The following is an 18232-nucleotide window of genomic DNA, read 5'->3' on the forward strand; positions in this document are numbered from 1 at the left end:
GTAACTAAAAATAAATGTAGTGGAGTAAAAATACCAGGTTAACCTCTGAATTGTACTGGAGTAGAACAAAGTAGTACATGCTGTTGTAACTAAAACATGTCCCAACTTGGGATCAATAAATTATATCTTATCTTATCTTAAGATGATCGATGGCTACTGACATATTTGCAAAATTTGCCTCTGAACCTTGACAAGTGCATGTTTCAGGCTTATCAATGAACAACAGGAGGGGTCACAGACATAAGACCAGCTGTTAAATAAAGCTCTTCTGACCTTAACTGTCATGTGGGTAGATATTAATGCTGCCGATTATGGACACAAGCAATTTTCACCCATTTATTAATTATATGTTTTAAATTTGATAACACCACTGTGTGTCGTATCCCCTAAACCTCCAGGGGTGTACACAGTTTAATACTGGCAACTTGTAATTATGGGAAATACGAAAACGTCTTTTAAAACTACAATTCCCAGTAGAGACGTGCCATAGAACATGTTGCGAAACACAGCCAGCATGTGTAGTTCGGGGCCCGTTCGAGTCCAGTTTTGGATAGTCTGCCGTGGTTACATTCCATTTCAAATAGCTGTTTGACGCTCGGTGTAACCTTGTCGCACTGCTACTCCAACATCCAATCACAGAGCTTGAGGACTAATCATGGGGTTTGTAAAGGAAAGCGGATGTTGTAGTCACAAACGACAGCTGAGGATTCTGGGTAGTGTAGTGTCTTCGTAAACTCTGTAGTGTCTAAACTCAGAAAAAACTATTTGTTTCTCCGAATCGAAGGTTAAAAACACAAAAGCATTATTCACAATTTAAACCAATCAATATTGTGTAATTAACAAGGATAAACTGATGTTTTTTAGTGGATGAGTAATGCAGATATCACTATGTAATCATTTGACAGTGTGGGGAATACTTCCGGTTTTATTATGAAAACTTCTCGACCGGAAATACTGTTTTCACCCCGTGAGGGTTGACGCCAACTTTACATTGACGCTGCGTAAAGACATTACACGTTCTCCTGGCGGGACCTCAAATCATCTTCGTAATATCTATCAAACTCCTACACATTCACTGGACGTAGATTTTAAAAGTACATACACTTCTCGCTAGAAATCTAATCAAAAAGCATTTTAATGGCCAAACTATCCTACAATTTAGGATTTTCCAGAGGGTTATTTGTGAATAAACGACCCTCCGGAGCGTTTGCAATCAACGGGGGCATGTTGTTTATTACACGACCACTAGAGGTGCTACACTTTAAAACGGGACTATGGGTCGTAATAAGCTGCTGAACAATCAACCTATTTCGTCGTTTTTTGTAGGAGGACAGGCTGGACACAAATCAATAAGGAAACAGTCACGCGCATCACAACACCTGCACATAAACCTGAAACCTGCACGCGGAGAGTGGACTTGTCAACAAACTGAAAGATAGCATTAGCATAGAAAGATGGTACAAACGTGGTAGTGTGCAATTTTTTTTATTTAAAACTGACCCTGGAATCTTCTTCCATGTTTCCAAAAACAAGTCAATTCATTGTTTGTTTCACAAACTGTAGCATTTTGCTAGTCACTGCCAGTTACAAGCTCACAAGCTAACAAACAACATGAGCTGAATAAAACGTGCTAACTACACTTAGGCCTACCATGCTGATAGGTCTGCTAGTCCCAGATTGTGGTGCACAACAGACTTCTCCTCTGAGTCAAACATGTATGGCTAATTCTCTCAGGTGTTTTCTAACAAAGAAAATAGACCAGACAACGAAACGCATCGCTCAGGACCCATGCTTCGATGTGCGCACCTGTCAGCTAGCTCGAGCAGGTGTGGGCGGTGCCAAATCCAGAACATACCAGGGGGAGAGAGATTTCATTCTAGCCCCTTTACAGTTTTTTGTTGGAAAACCATAATAAACTAAATATCAATCACGGTAGCCTTTTGTCACATACTTAATTAAAAACATGTCTGGGGGGAGTTAAAGATTATTTTCATTTTTCCCAGGATTCACTCATTTTGGCTCCTATTTTGGACTGTTATATATTTTTTGTCATACTGCAGCTTTCAGTAAAATAGCTTGGCAGAATGCTCAGGGAATGTTATTTTTGGGAAACATGGCAAATGCTATGAAACACAATAATATAATTTGTCCATCACCAACCTTAAGATTTCCAATGATGTAAATTATAGGAAATGTTTCCTTAAAAGAGCAGAGTGAAACAACTTTATAGACAACAATTCATAAAATGTAAGAGACATGATGAGAGAGAAATTAATATGTTCAAGATATGTTGCTGCAGAGCAGAGTCACTTTGAAGAACTACAGTAAGAGAGGCCAGATGTTCCACTGGTGTGGTGTATAACAAAGACTACCCCCCAATGCATTCCCTAATTCAGTTCAATAGATCAGGTATAAACAAATTAATAACTTATGAATGTTTTGGAGTCTGTATTATCCAGCTTGCAATTGGCTTTGACTTCGACATTACCGTCCCCTGCAATCATCAGAAATGTTTCACATTAACCATTATGCTTGTGGCATGTCAGTCTGGTAGAACAAGTTATACAAACATTACTGCATTACTCTGCAAGGTCCCTTTAACATCCCAAATGGCACAGCTAATGTTTTGTCGTCATGTTGTCATTATAGGATAACAAGATAATAAGTTAGTCAAACGTCTACTGTAGGCCTACACCATTAATGTTCACTTGAATAATATCATTGCCTTTTTTATGTTTATGTAACTTTTCACAATATGACAAGGAAGGTTGAGAAAAAATAAAACACCTTTCACTGCTTTCCCAAAATGGCCTTACTACTATTCGGTGTCTCAACCCTTCAAACCTAGTTCATTTGCCATGTGGAAAAGTTGTTATAAATATGGCATATGCTGATGATTAAGGATTTATAATTGCCTTCAAAGTTACAACCCTGTCCAAATGTTGTAACATGAAAACAATACTTATGTCATGCTTACAACGAACAATCTATGCTTTGCAAGGAATTCTGGGAACATAGTGAACATTTCCACACTGTAGCCTGCTCATGATGGCAGAACATGTCTACTTAACATTAGTGTTCTCTACTCTTGGATTACATGTCCGTCCCAATGACTGCGCAACACTTGCAAACTTCACTTAATAGCTCAGACACAGTATTAAAAACATGTGTTTATCCATTGTATAACATATTATAGCCTCATGTTCCTGTGGGGTTGGGGTTAGTGTGTGGCACTCACAAGTGACTTTATTGTTATGTAATGTCTCATTATATTCCCTCTGGGACTTAAAGTGGTCTGATGGTACACACAGATAGCCCTGCTCAGTGCTGAGTTTATGGCGACCTTATCGCACTTAATGGTATTTGTTTTAATCTCCCTAGGCATCTTACAGGCCCTCCATAGTGTGCTGTGTCCGCACTGCTTAATAGTGACTTTTCAGTGACCTTATCGCACTTTATGGCATTATGTCCCGTAACAGCCTCTTAGTGGTGGTGGTGGTGGGGGGGGGGGTTAAGTGGTCTAAAAACGGACAATCTGACATCTCAAACACAATACTGATATATGATGGCGCTTACGTAACGCAATTTACGGAATACCCCACGGGCCAATTAAACGGATAACGATATTTTGTAACAATTTTGAGTAATCTGCTCGCCTTGCATAACAGCAGCAGGGCCTGGATGCGCTAAGAGGACAGATACGCAGGCTGGCATATTGGTAATTGATTGTAAACACGGGCAGCCTATAGGCCTCGGCTGCCTCAGATATTATTATGATGGAGAAGAGCTACCTTCTCTCCCCGCCACCTGCAGAATGCGCAAGTCTATAACAGCCCACTGCAGCCCCGTAGCCTCTTGATTTATTGCACTGCACAAAACAGATAGCAGTGGAAATATTTGCATAAGAATGCAATGGCAACCCCGATAGTGGAAAAGCAGTTTGTGGTGGATAAGGCACTGGAAAATATGCATAGTGGCCTAGAAATAAATAAAATACGGTGACAGCCCTCCGTATTGATTTTGATGAAGATGCACAGCAGTATTTCAGTCATTCCGCTCAAATGGTGCTTACCTCCAGCGTTCGTATCTCTTTTTGTGTCAAGTCGTTGGATGTGGCACATTTGGTCCGTAAACCCTCCAAACTAGAAATACTTATGTCGATCATATTTTGCACCAACTCGCACTGCTGCAAGGCTTTCTGCAAACTAAGATGCTGCTCCTCGCTTTTTGTCATCTCCTCGTTCATAGTTTTGCGAGCAGTGGTCGGTTTTTTCCCCCCCTTTGCGCTTAAAAAATTTAAATAAAAAAACAACAAAAAAATTATTCAGAAAAGAAACGTGGAGAAGCCCACGGAACAGAGCAACCTGCTGCAAAACGCCATGAAACGAGATGTTGTAGGTTTACAGACGCGGTTTGAGCCGTGAGAGAGTCGACTCCATTGCAACAACAGTCCTCGTAGTTCCTGCTGCTTCATCAAGGTGTCTCTGATTGTAGGCTAAATCAAACACAATATGAAGATACCGAGCGGGACTACACGGTTTGCCACAGCATCCATTGGGTGCCCCTTCGTTTTAAATGGATGTTTTGTTTTTTTAAATAGAAGCAGTTGAGCGCATCATAAGCAGACGTATCTGAGGGGAAAACCTGACGGTTTTAAAGGTGCTGATGTGTGGATTGGATGCAGGTACTCCCTGTCTCCCTTGGCAGCAGCTGCATCCCGGTTCGCTCCCACCACACCGACATGTTTCCCGTCAATCAAACCCACAGCAACAGCATCGCATCACCCAGGCACCGCCGTGAGGGGCCACTCTCGCGAGATCAGTGCCAAGTGCGGTGGGCTCACTGCTTTAACAGACAGGCTTGAATAAGGAACACTTTTCACATGTGTAGAGGAAAGATCGGGTCTTTATATAATAATAATAATAAATCGTAAACAGATTTAGATGTGTACTCTACCATACAGGACACCCACACATACACATAGCCTATGCAGCCTATACACTCTGTTTTTTTGTATGTATTTTTATGGGAAACAATTTATGTTCTCGTGACTACAGTGATTGTACTTTAAGTTAGAGTTTTTTTTAATGAATTGATTTGAATTGTTTAATATTTGACAACATCATAACATTTTGGAAGTCTTCTCATATTTGGATAAACTTGACTTTAAGTGTTATACTTGTTTACTAGAAATGTGTTGTCATTCTTTATAACTGGTGTTATTGTTGTGTGCCCTTAAGCCACTTAGCCCCCTTTTAAACTCACATTTTCTAACCGATATCTTTGTGAAGAAGACTGCTCTTGATTATGTCTTGATGTCATTCGGCTGGTAGGTTAAGTAAAATAAAATTATTCCCATATATATTCAGCAAAGAAAATAGGCCTTTACAATAATTAAATAAATCAAAACAAAAGAGAAAAACTCAAATAAAACAGATAAACAAAGTAAAATCGTCTTTCTTTCTATTATGTTGTATGTCATCATTTCACAGTTAAAAACTGTGTATGCGGCGTATTCCACACATATCTGTGTCTCCTATAAAAGGCTTGCACTTTGGGAACTGTATATTCAATAGTTAAGAGTTCACCAAGAGGTGACAATAACTGACCTATGGACAAAAACAGAAAACTGGCTGTGATGCATCTTCTGTAGGATAGTTAGTTTCTCTAAAAGACAAAAGAGAAACAATACAAATACATGTAAAGTCTGAATTCATTATATTAATTATCACGCTTTATTGAAATCTTCCATCTCATTATAAGATATGTGCTCACAACCCGGGGGTTAAGGGCATCTTACAGTTTCCCATGGTAACTCTAAAAGACCACAAAATAAATTAAGTCCTAAGAAATAAAGAATATATTTTACATATATTTTTTATATAAGACACAAGCCAAAAAGGTTGTAAACTACTGCTATAAGAAATTGGATAAAATAGGGTAATAACCTAAATGCAAGCTATTCATGCTCTTCAGAGGAAATGCAGCAACATTACACCTTTTGATATATGTATAGAAATAGGAATATTCGATTGCCAAATTTTCCACAAAAATACCAAGCTAGTTGAGAAAATATGTGTACAAAACATGTTTAATCTTTTCATCAAATGGCTCTAAGCTGTGCAACATATTTGGATAATTTAATACAGGACCTGCTGAATGTTATATTAGGACACTGGATATTTTCGATGAGAGTAACACGAGAAAATGTGTTTTTTCTTCGTCACCTGCCTACATAAATGTAATAGCCGTTATCACCCACATATCTGCATGCATTGTATAACGCTTTTTTAACTGTAATTGTGAAACTTCTCATTTTACACACTACTTTTTTACAGAGGGAAGTCGTGTCCCCAAAACCCCGCCCATATGTGCTCGCACACTGATGGGATTGGTTGTACGTCGTGACGTTTGACGCACGTTTTTGTTGTGGAGCGCGCCAAACACGGCCACCAGCATCAAACCGAGGGTGCCCGAAACTAAATGTATTTAGCTAGCTCGGAGCTAAGTATACAAAAACAGGGCACATGTCTTCCTCAAGTAAACTGCCGTTACAGAGCAGAAACTTACCATGGTGAGTTCAGAGTCGTTGTTCATCACAAATAGGTTGGAAAAGTTAGTGCTAGCTAGCTAAACTACATAACATTAGTATGGAATCAAGAAGGCAGCTTGCTACTGCATGTGGATGCACCAGCGTTAGTTCTTCATTCATATACAAACAACGTTAGATATGAATAATACTTATAAAAGGAATATTTAATCTTAATCTGTGTGAGCTTGTTTTACATTCGGCATACATAGTAGCCAGTTGATGCATTTAGCATTGCCTTTTGCCAGCTGATACAACTGTCTCGCCGGACACGTTGCGGCCCCTAATTAACAATTACAAAGTTGAAATTGTATTTAATATATTGGTGCATGGTGCAAAATAAAGATGCCGAATTGAAACTTGATACTTAGCTATTTGAAGTGTCGATAAAGTAAAAACTTATTGCATATGTATCCAAATCGTTGAGACAGATGCTTTAAAATAGAGAAACTCTTAATGAAGTTCGTTCTGTAGTTTGGATCAGTACCGACAACGATGTTATGGGGGCTTAACAAGTGGCTAATGTAATTTTGAGATATTTATGTTAAATTAACTTGTAATGTGTTTATGCCAACCACTCCTACGTTTTGCAGGCATAAGTCATTTAGAAATTGGAAGTATTGGTTTATTATTTACATCATTGATGTTTTGGACGATGTCTTTTCGCTTTATATTCAAGGGTTGAAAAATACAGACCACAGAAGCTCGATGATCTGATCTCACACAAAGATATTCTAAGCACCAGTAAGTATGTAGAATAATACATATGATCCTTCTTCCTAAAGCCGCTGCACAACAGGGTTCATCAGTAACCCTGCTCATTAACACAACTTCTCCAGTTATTTTTGCTTTTTTATTATAACAACTTGGAACATATACATATCAGGTGTATTGAAATATGAATAACAAAGATACCACACAATTTTAAAGTTAACTTATAAATGTGTTTACGCATTTACCTGCTGTCTGTCAGTTTGCTAACTCATATTTTTGTTGTCTACTATATACTACTGTAAAAGCCATCAATAGTTCAATCATCAGTTGTACATGAGCCACAGCTTTATACATTGACTTCATGCTTAAAATTAATGGTACCATTCAAAATAACCATGTCATATTCAGATTGTTGATTTAGTTCCTGCTCTTTCCAATGTTTTTGATCCTTTCAGTCCAGAAGTTTATCAGTGAGGAAAAGCTTCCCCATCTCCTGTTCTATGGCCCTCCTGGAACAGGAAAAACTTCCACCATCCTGGCCTGTGCCAAGCAGCTGTACAAGGAAAAAGAGTTCACCTCCATGGTGTTGGAGGTAAACTACAGCTCTTTTATTAAAAGCTTTTGGTTTATTGGGATGTGAGAGCTTTTTGCTTCTCCTTTCACCTGATATCTTCTGAGGTTCTTCTATTTGATATTTAACTTATTTTGTGTTACAGCTAAATGCGTCGGATGACAGAGGTATTGATGTTGTACGAGGTCCTGTCCTTAGTTTTGCGAGCACCAGGACCATCTTCAAGTAAGATACACAAATCTATTCTTCTACTCTTTTCACATACCTCCTGTTGCGTTCTTAAAGCTCTTTCCTTTTATCTGCACCCGGAATAATTTCAATTGCTGCCTTATTGTCCGCTCCTCTTGTCCTCCAGGAAGGGCTTCAAGTTGGTGATACTGGATGAGGCCGATGCCATGACCCAGGATGCCCAGAATGCATTGCGGCGAGGTAAGCCATCTGTTCAGCCGGGCGTTGTACAGCTCACAGTGGGCAGCCAGACCATTTGGCTACTTGTGAATTAAAGAAAATCTGCTTGTACACCCAGAAATCAATTTTGAAGGCAATTCCTATTGAAGGCTTTTGTTTTTAAGTATTGAAAACTTTGTGGAATCATCTGACCATTACCTTGTGTTAATAATTTGACATATAAATGCTTACAAACGTGTGTAGTTTCTTGATGCAGTGACTTGCATGTGATCTGCAAGTACTTCAAAAAATCCTGTTTCTATCAATAAGTCTCTCCTAGGTTTTAAACATGTGTTCTATGAGAGGACTTTGACAAAACGGAGACCTGTCAGATGTGATAGTCTTTAAAAGAGTAGGTTTTAGATGCAACAATGTATCTCTTACATTACATAATCTTGTTTCTAATCCCTGCTCTCTCTGTCCCTCTCTCAGTGATTGAGAAGTACACAGAAAACACTCGATTCTGTCTGATCTGCAACTACCTGTCCAAGATCATCCCGGCTCTGCAGTCTCGATGCACCAGGTTTCGCTTCGGCCCGCTGTCCCCAGACCAGATGATCCCTCGGCTGGAGTACGTGGTCCAGCAGGAGAGGTGGGAATCGTTCACGTGTCATCTTCTGTTATAACTGTCTGAGGAGGAAGAGATTTTGATGACGCTGTTATTTTCAACAAATCGTTTTTACATTTATTCCGATATTTGGTACTGCCGAACACCGTCAAAATGATATCCTTCGTTATAAAAATATATACATTTGATAAATATCATTTTATTTCTTGTTAATCTACTTGTTAGAGTTTCAAAGGAAGAATGCTATTTTACAGCACAGGATCGAAAGGAAATGATCCTACTGCACAAAATAATCAGTTACATACATTTGAATTGAATAATTAGTGACGCTTTACAATGATCTGACTTTTAATTTAAACTGTTATTGTTTTTTGGCAGTATCGACATTAATCCAGGTGGAATGAAGGCCATTGTGACCTTATCATCAGGCGATATGAGAAGATCGCTCAACATACTGCAGGTACAACCAAATATGATCTTTACAATTGAGGTGTTGTCGCTGTTGCGTTGAAGTTTCAGTGTTTTTTTCTATTCATAATATTACACCTGTTGTTATTATATAGGTGTAAACAACACTAACTGTATTCCACCTGTGTGATTTCAGAGCACCAGCATGGCGTACGGGAAGGTGACAGAGGACACGGTGTACACCTGCACAGGTCACCCCCTCCGCTCAGATATAGCCAACATCCTCGACTGGTCGCTCAACAAAGACTTCACCTCAGCGTACAAGCGTATCCTTCACTTTGATTATATACAGTAGAGCTTCCCGAGTGATTATCCTGATAGGCAAAGGGTGTTTATGTTTAGTGTTATTCTGTACAATATTAGAAAAAGCTCAACATCCCGAACATCTTGTATTTTCTTGCGAGTGACACTATCTAGTGTGAGGTTAGTAGAACGTAGATATTCAAATGTCCAAAATTAGCCTTCGGAACACTTGCATATTACTCACGCTATGCATGTATTACACAGTTTGATATAATGTTTGCAAAGGATGGGTTTAATTTTTTTAAATATTTTAAAAAGAGTTCAGTTTGTTTTTTGCAGTTCTTTAACACCTCATTCAGAAATCCTTCAGCTGAAGACTTTAAAGGGTTTGGCCCTGCATGATATTCTCACTGAGATTCATCTGCTCATACACAGAGGTAAGACCACATGGTAACATGTCTAATAAATATATATTTATTAGCAATATTTGTGACGGGAAAATAAATGTTTTGTTTAAAACTAAAGTAATACTAGATCATTCCAGGTAAGAACAGTTACCGTAGGTGCTTTTGGTTGCTGTTTCCCACTGAGCTTGCATGGTTAGTGTCAGTATATGCTATGTTTTTCGGTAGTGTGGTTCTAGACAAGCATGTGAATAATTTTTTCTTCCCCCCCCCAGTGGATTTTCCTCCAGCTATTCGGATTGGTCTGCTCATCAAGTTGGCTGACATTGAGTAAGTGGGATCACCTGTGCTTTCTGTCTTATATTAACATGACTTTACATACAAGTAATCAAATGCATGTGTTTCTTTATATCATGAACATTTCTGATGTTTACTGGAAAAGTTGCTTTTGTTCTTACCATGTGTCGTTTCCTCAGACACAGGCTCGCCTCAGGGACCAACGAGAAGATCCAGCTGAGCTCCATGGTGGCAGCTTTCCAAGGCGTGAGAGACATCGTGGTCAGCGAGGCCTCTTAGATACAGTTTCCGCTTTTACCCCACAACAACATGTTGTCTCTTAAAAGCAAACCACTGGTGAAGACAAACGTTTTTACCAGTTTGTTTTCATGTTGGTCAAATCGGTGGAATCACATTTTTGCTTATTTAGAAAGAAAACAGATGCCCTGAAGTGTCCACCAACGCTCCGTAGAGTTGATGTACAGCGAAGAAAGAAAACGCTCACAGCCATCTTAGTCACTCACATCTGCAAACAAGCTGAGATAAAAAAATGGAAGGCAGTCTTCATAACTTTAGAAACCAAAAATCCTTTGGGCGCTAATACGGACTTCGAAAACTTAATTTAGTCTCTTGTGTAAGAGCAACTCAGTAACACATCAAACATATGCAATGTGTTTAAAGATATTAAAGAAATGTCACAAAGTTACACATCCAACCAAACTGTAATAACAACTGTACAAAATGTACCTGTGTTTGAATCTGTTTAATAAAACTATTTCCTATAAGTGAAGTTTCTTGTTATCTTATATTAACAATTAATATGTGCAAGAACAATAGTAGTGCTGCTGTATTATAAACATAAATTAGATGTACATATGATATTTACACAATAAATTAATAGTATAAAATGGTGATATTCAAGTTATATAGCATGTGAACATTAAGTGTATATGCATCATCTTACAGTAGTAGTGCAATAAATGAATTCCTTGATGTAGGAATGGTGAATCTTAAGTACATTACAGATGTGCTAAATCAAGCTGTGAAAATATCTAAATCCGTAAACAAAACTATTTCTGTTAAATCATTATTATGCATGACAATCTCTCGCTGTAAATGTCAGTTGTTGCATCGTGTTAATTTTCCTATTCAACCTTCCCAGTCCTCTTCGTCGGACGAGCAGCAGGTCTTGAGGCGCTCTGGGATGTTTCTGTAGGTGAGGTATTGGAGGATCCTCTTGGGGAGGGGGAGCGGCTCCATCTGGTGTGTGGAGACGGACTGGCGCAGGATGGATCGGCACAGGTGGCAAAGGCTGGGCACCGTCCTGGGCCCCCTCCAGAACCTCACATGGCCGTCTCTGGTTCTGTCACAAGAGGAGATTGTTGGTGTGAGTTAGGTTGCTGCTGAAAAATAAATACTAAAATCTGGGTCTCTCAGGAGTAATGTGTTGAAGTGCCATCTTGGTTGTGGGTGTGAATGAACTTCTGTTATTAATTTAGTTATTAAAGGTGATCGGAGAAATTGTGATACTATGGATGTTGGACTCAGAGTGAGTTGTTGATCATAGATAAGAAACACTGGAGTAAGTCTTTTGGTAAGAGGAGTAAAAACAGTATCTATTGTTTGGGCTGTGAATTCTCAAGATATCAGTCAGTCCACATTCTGACATGTACTGTTTAATTGTAGATGATGAGTGAAAAGGCCTATGGAAGGTAAAGATTAATTTGAGGTCAAGTTCTCAGTTTATCAGTGTTAAAACAAAAAAGTGGGTAGTTTGGTCAGTAGGCTGGGTATTTTAAAACGGTCTGCATATCATAAACATCAAGGTAAGACAACATGAAAGCTACAAAATGGACTTGTGTTGCTCACGCGTAAAGAGGTAAACATATCTTAACATGTTTATATGTGTTTGCTTTATGACAGAACACATCAGTAGCTACCCTACTCATATATTTTGGAAGTTTTTACATGTATTAGAAAAGGAATGCTGTGACTGTCGCTCAAAGACACTATTTACTGTCATGCCAAACAAGAGGCTGCCTTTAGCTAAGTGGTGGAGATGTAAAGGCATTGGAGTTTTTTTTAAAGCCATTGCTGTAGGAGGAAAAATGTGTTTTCAGAGTAATGTGTATCTTTCTTATATCTAAGGAATTATTCAAAAGATTCACTTAACATGACATTACAAATCCCTACATTTGTTAAATTGGAACCTGCAAATGTTTGACATTTGTCCTTGATAAGTTAATTCAATATACTAATTATTGTTTGGATTAAAAAGGGAGAGTTTGCATGTTTAGCATTTGAATTGCTAACAGAGAAGTGTGTTAAGAAGTTTTATTGATGACTTGATATTTATCATTTTCATTGTGACCATTAACATCCAATCCCACCTCTGTGAATTTAAGTCTCTGATCAATTCAGCCACCAAAGTACACCATATCTAAATCCACTTTTGTACTTTATTAGTAGTGAGAGATTCATAATCAAATCATATTAAAATTGTGATGAAGGGTGTTTACCCTGTTGCAATCACTCCCCCCTGTGGATGGTACTTGCAGCAGAGTCCGTTAGAGGCTCGGTCGGACTTCGTCTGCATCACCATGCCCCTCTGTCCGGGCTCCCAGATCCGAAGAGCTCTGCACACACAACACATCTGTCTGAAATCATTCTTTAAATAACAAATCATAAAAGACTTATAAGATGAAGCTGACCAACTACTCACCTGTCGTCAGTCACCATCGCCAAGTGCAAACCGTTGGGAGAGAACTGTATTGAGGAGATTTGATTTTGCCCGATATCATTAAAATAGTCACTGTCGATAAAAGAAATAAGGACATTTCATGAATCATTATGCCCTGTACTATATACTTCAACTTCAAAATACAAAAACAGTTTGTAGGATATGAGAAAATATTTCAGGAAGTGCACAAGGCTGTGTCTGGTTCCTACTTCTGTATTTAAAACCGTTTACCTGCATGATGATATTTACTGTCTTCATGTCTGTCAAAACAGTGCAGTCCAGAATGCATTTGCCACCATATGAGTTTTGGGAATCGACTGCAATTAATTTACAGATCCAAATGTTCAGTTCATTTTAAGACTGTATAGGCTGAGTGTAAACTTACACCAGAGTGGCCAGTTTCTCTGCGGTGTACGGGTCCCAGAGGTCGATCCACCAGCTCGAGCCGCTGAACGCTGCGGTGGCGAGCACCGCTCCGTCAGGAGAGAAGTCACAGGAGGACAGCAGGAACAAGGTCTTGTAGTTTCCTCCTGTCAGCTTTCTGATGAAGGTGTATGACCGCAGACTCCACAGACACACCATCTGATACATTTAAATCACAAAAGGGTTAAAGAGTCAAGGTTTGTATTTCATTTGAAATATTTAGTGTTTGGACAATAGGCCATTTAGGAACTACAACCACGTCTGCTCCTTTCTGCGGAGTGATACAGTTGGCAGGTGTAGTTTGGTAGAGAGAAAATAGTTCCTACATGAAACTGCTCACAACAACGTCTTTGGATTATCTTTTGATCATGATTTCTGGAAAGAGACATCGCTGTGGAATTTTTCCAATACATTTCTTTTGGTGCTTTGAGCACCACAAGCTGATTGTAAATAGGTTTAATTTTTGATTGAATTTATTTTTGGCCTTTTGCAAATATTTGAGAGGTTGCCAAAACAATCTAGTGATTTGATCCTCACTCTGAGTCAGTCCATGCCAACAGGACAGGCTGGAACACGCAGCTAAACTATGATTGTGATCTAAAAGTCTGGCACTACACAATGTTAAGCTGTCTGCTTTTTTTTTGCGATTGTAAAGGTGTCAAGTTCGCAGCTTGACAGGAGTGGGAAGAACTCAAAGGACAAACTGCTAAACTTTCTGTCAGGCTTAAAACAACTACACACAGGAGAAGAAAGAGATAAGCCAATCACATTTAATAAGCATAATCCCCATTTGAAATACATGTTAAAAGCTATATGCAATTTAGTTACACCTATCTTGACCTTCAGTTTAACCTTGCCTGTCAAAAACCAGTGAATTAAACCATTATCCATCAAAAGGAAATGCTGCAATAATGATAACAAAAACAGACTTGTGACCAAAAACTTGTAAATTCCTCAAATTCTTCCTGTATATTCCAATATGTCAAAGATCAACAAAGAAACCTTTATGCGAACAAGAAAAAAAGTTAAATTCCTATGAGTGTTGTGCAACAGGGAAAAGTGTCCCATTTTACTGTACTGAGACAACGACAGTTTGCCCCCATGCGTAATGATGGTAACATGAATGATGGATGAGAAAGACTTCTGAATCTGAAATGAAAGTGTATAGCAAAAATAGTCCTAATGACATGCACAGTTTTTTGTTTCTGTGTCGCTGTGTCTGTCCTCGCCTAGAATATGAAAACACAATTTACAATCATTAACTCACTCTGTCAAATCTGCCGACAGACGCGATCATGCTGCAGTCTGAGGACACGCAGCAGCTGCTGATCCAGTCTTTATGGCCAGAAAGCACCTGCACCGTTTTACCTACAGACACAATACAGACAGACTTACAACAAAATCATCAATGGGATTAAATGAAGAAAAAGGAAAAACAGCTTTTCAAACTATCAGCTCCTGAAGTTGTGGAGAACATGACTCGTATGTGTAGAAATGAACATATGTTTGCTTTAACCTCCTGGAATTGAACAGGAGGTTCAGTTCAGTAAAAAAACAGGAAGTGATACATGAAGAGAAACAGGCAGAAAAGGAATGATTTAAAGAACAACAACAATAACATTGAATGCTTACTACCACTTTTTATATATCATTTATCATTTAAACCATGAAACTTTATAGCCTTATTTTCAAACTTCCAGGCAGCCACTGGTTTAAGTCAATATCCAATCAATTTGCACAACTTTGAAACCTGTTTGGCAACACCTCCCAGAGATCATGTATTGTCTTAATGTTTAACCAGGGACGGTTTAATATAGTTGCGTTCAAGGAAGCTCCGACATTAGAAAGACAGCTGAAGGAAAGCCTTGAACCTAAAAGGTATGATGTTTTCAAACAAATAAATGGCCATGTTTTCAACTTAATCAAATGGCAAGGTCTTAATTTGTCAAATAATAAAATGGATTTGCTTATGCTAAATGTCAAGTTTCACATTTCATGTATTTGTACCAAAAACAACGATTTCTAAGACAGCCTGATCATAAGGGAACTTGGAAAACAATGCTAAAATAAAAAGATGATTCTCTAGCCTTACTGCCTAAAAAGGACAGATTGTCTCATGGATTTGGTTTTTGGAGCGTTTGTCATTCTAGACTTTACATTAGTTATTAAACTTAAAGCCATTAAAAGTGCACCTTTCTGAGCCAGGTCCCAAATCCTCAAAGTCTTGTCCCGAGAGGACGATATGAGTGTGAGCGTCCCATTCTGAGGGAAGACCAGGTCCCTCACAACACCTTCGTGGCCATGGAGATCAAACACAGCATCACCTGAAACAAAAACATTCAAAATCAGCCACAACAGATTTGAAAAATATTAAAAAAAAGAGTGCAGGTGAGAGTGTCACCAGCAGGAATAGAGATCTCACCTGTTAACACATTCCAGATTTTGATCACCCCGTTCTCTAAGCCCGTGGCCAGAAGCAGGCTTTTGCTCCCTTTTGATGTTTTCCCTGTTTTAGCTTGGCGGGCCACAGCTGATGATTTTGGAGGCCTGGGTCCGAAGGCGAGGCCCCACACTGGATGGCCACAACTGAAGCTCTTGTCTTCGCGATCGATCTCTGCATTCTGACTGTCTCTGTGGGTGAGAAGAATCCAGATATACTATAAAAAAAAAGGCAAATTGGATGCTAGAGCTGGAGATTGGATATGCTGCCTTTAAGTTTTGTTGGAAATAAGAACTCATAATAAGAATTAGCAGTTCAGTTTTTCTTTGATTGAATATGTTATGATCTTCCATTTTCTATTCTTTCATTTTTTATCATTGATGCATGAAGGAATTTGGTATGTTTTGAAAAAAAGTAATCGGTACCTTAATATAGGTATCATATTGGTAGCACAGAGCATATGGAGTCCCAACATGTTCAATATGAATAAATACATAAATAAATAAGGCACTTCAAAAGAAAATGTATGAATAAATAAAACTAAATGGGTACATACATCCATTCACTTGTAAAATAATCCAATACATATTTAAACTGTCCATCTACTTTAGATTTTGAAGTTTCGTTAGGTGCTTTTTACATTTAATTCAGGTAGTTTCTTCATTCAGTTTCATCATGTTTTATTCCTATTGCATAATGACATGTTACCCTACCCTTAACTTTCCTAATGCCAGTGTTCATCACAAAGACTTGGAAAACAAACACAATAAGAGATACATAAATAAGAGCAAGTTCAATAATAATAATAATAATAATAATAATAATAATAAACGAAAAAATATCTATATAATCAAAATTAAAAAATATTTACACTATACCTTAATTAAAATGAAAGACCTTTTTTTAGATGCTATATGTAGGCCCTAAACTACATTTGAATTGTTAAATTGTTATTTGTAAATGTTTAAGTAATATGCAATGTACAGAGATATAGCCCCAAAGATATGCGTTAATGTAACGTCATATTTGTACTATTTATTTTAGTTTATAATTTGTTTGTCAAGTCAAACAGACATCAGTATTTATGCCCTATCCCAATGTATGTGGCACAAGCCCGTTTGTACGAGGGACACCTGAACGCGTCGTGTGGATTAAATGCAGGTAAACCTACTCGGAGTCGAGAGGCCAGGCGACCACCCATACGATGCCGTGTCCCATCGACCAGGCGAACCAGGCTCCGTCCGGGGAGAAGTCCACGCTCCAGGTCTCACAGCCCGCTCGGCCCTCCAGGGACGGAGGACGCCTGGTCTTCAGCTCCAGCACCAGAGCCGGGTCGGACGCTGGAAGAGAACGGAAGGGCGACATAAATTCAGGGGCTGACACATTCATCCTTCACTGCCCCTGGCCCTGACAGCGCCTTCCCCCCGCATAATAACAAACCCTCTACCCCCGCTCGGTGCTGCATTTTCCCCCGGAGGTTTAACCGCTGCCTGGTAACTGAGCGTTGCGATGACAACATGACGGAGCTCGCAAATAATATCCCTAATAACTATGCGACGACTTACATGTCTGTTGTAGCTCCGCATTGGTTCCCGTGGAGCACATCGTTTCTTTATCACATTCTTCGCTTTTAACTTCCTGGAATCTTGCTCTGTGTTCGTCTCCAGTCGTCCATTCACGCGGGCAGGATAGTGTGTTGTGTCCCGAGACAGAGCTGCTACTTGTCTGTTCCTGCGATACACTGTTTGTTATGTGAAAAATGTGCGAGTGGGAAACTAAACGATCAGCTGATTTCCGGTTGCCTGAGTCACTTTGTGCTATTGGCCAAAAGCAGTTACGCTTTTCTTTTATTACGTAACCTTAAAGCCATGGCACGCCCCCTAATAAAATTGCAATGCATGGTAAGATACAGGCTAAGATAACTAACAACAACTCCTCTGGTTTCCACACTGGATAAACACGATGCCACTGTGAAACAGAAGTGGGAGAAGTACTCAGATCTTGTACTTAAGTAAAAGTAGAAGTACCAGAGTGTAGGAATACTCTGTTACAGGTCAAAGTCCTGCAATCAAAATGTTTTGATTATAATTATTAATGCATTGCAGTGTTATCAAAGCAAACAAAGGTGCAGCTAGTTTTAATTACTTTGTAGGGTAGATTGTGAATGTAATCCAGGTTGATCTAAAGTCCTTTTTACATCTCACATCCTTAATCCAAATCTGCAATAACTAAAGGTATTACATACATGTAGTGGAGTAAAACAAGTACACGATTTACCTCTGGATTGTAGAAGAACAAAGTAGCAAAGAAATGAAATACTCAAGTAAAGTACAATTATCTCAAAATTGC

At 38.9% G+C, this 18232-nt stretch overlaps 3 protein-coding genes across 3 annotated transcripts in view; 1 reads left to right on the plus strand and 2 right to left on the minus strand.

The window, feature by feature from the left end:
- LOC104947227 (kinase suppressor of Ras 2) overlaps positions 1-4753 on the minus strand; it is an 18056-nt gene extending 13303 nt beyond the window's left edge. Inside the window, exon 1 of the mRNA XM_010773204.1 lies at positions 4073-4753. Coding sequence (XP_010771506.1) covers positions 4073-4246 — 174 coding nt within the window. The 5' untranslated portion in view covers positions 4247-4753. The remainder of the gene's footprint in view (positions 1-4072) is intronic.
- Positions 4754-6427: 1674 nt separating this feature from the next.
- Positions 6428-11065, plus strand: rfc5 (replication factor C (activator 1) 5). Its single transcript, XM_010773203.1, has 11 exons — positions 6428-6574; positions 7269-7333; positions 7759-7895; positions 8020-8099; positions 8230-8303; positions 8754-8913; positions 9268-9349; positions 9494-9623; positions 9960-10037; positions 10280-10334; positions 10481-11065. The coding sequence occupies exons 1-11, from the start codon at positions 6528-6530 to the stop codon at positions 10578-10580; spliced, it is 1008 nt and encodes a 335-aa protein (XP_010771505.1). The 5' UTR covers positions 6428-6527; the 3' UTR covers positions 10581-11065.
- On the minus strand, positions 10959-17656 carry wsb2 (WD repeat and SOCS box containing 2). Its single transcript, XM_010773202.1, has 9 exons — positions 17449-17656; positions 17055-17223; positions 15866-16074; positions 15636-15767; positions 14711-14811; positions 13406-13602; positions 13003-13092; positions 12800-12916; positions 10959-11643 (listed from the first exon to the last, which is right to left on the minus strand). Exons 1-9 carry the CDS (start codon positions 17486-17488, stop codon positions 11430-11432), a joined length of 1269 nt encoding a protein of 422 aa, XP_010771504.1. The 5' UTR covers positions 17489-17656; the 3' UTR covers positions 10959-11429.
- Between the last annotated feature and the right edge of the window lie 576 nt (positions 17657-18232).

Source organism: Notothenia coriiceps, unplaced genomic scaffold (assembly GCF_000735185.1).
Source record: "Notothenia coriiceps isolate Sejong01 unplaced genomic scaffold, NC01 NC01_scaffold00012158, whole genome shotgun sequence".
Classification (NCBI taxonomy): domain Eukaryota; kingdom Metazoa; phylum Chordata; class Actinopteri; order Perciformes; family Nototheniidae; genus Notothenia; species Notothenia coriiceps.

Coding starts and splice junctions, on each gene's coding strand:
- wsb2 (XM_010773202.1), bottom strand. CDS start 17,488: ATGTGCTCCACGGGAACCAATGCGGAGCTACAACAGACAT. Junction 13,603..14,710: donor CTGTCGGCAGATTTGACAGA/GTGAGTTAATGA, acceptor TAAATGTATCAG/ATGGTGTGTCTGTGGAGTCT. Junction 11,644..12,799: donor GGGGGAGTGATTGCAACAGG/GTAAACACCCTT, acceptor CTCTTGTGACAG/AACCAGAGACGGCCATGTGA.
- rfc5 (XM_010773203.1), top strand. CDS start 6,528: ATGTCTTCCTCAAGTAAACTGCCGTTACAGAGCAGAAACTTACCATG. Junction 6,575..7,268: donor CAGAGCAGAAACTTACCATG/GTGAGTTCAGAG, acceptor TTTATATTCAAG/GGTTGAAAAATACAGACCAC. Junction 10,335..10,480: donor ATCAAGTTGGCTGACATTGA/GTAAGTGGGATC, acceptor TCGTTTCCTCAG/ACACAGGCTCGCCTCAGGGA.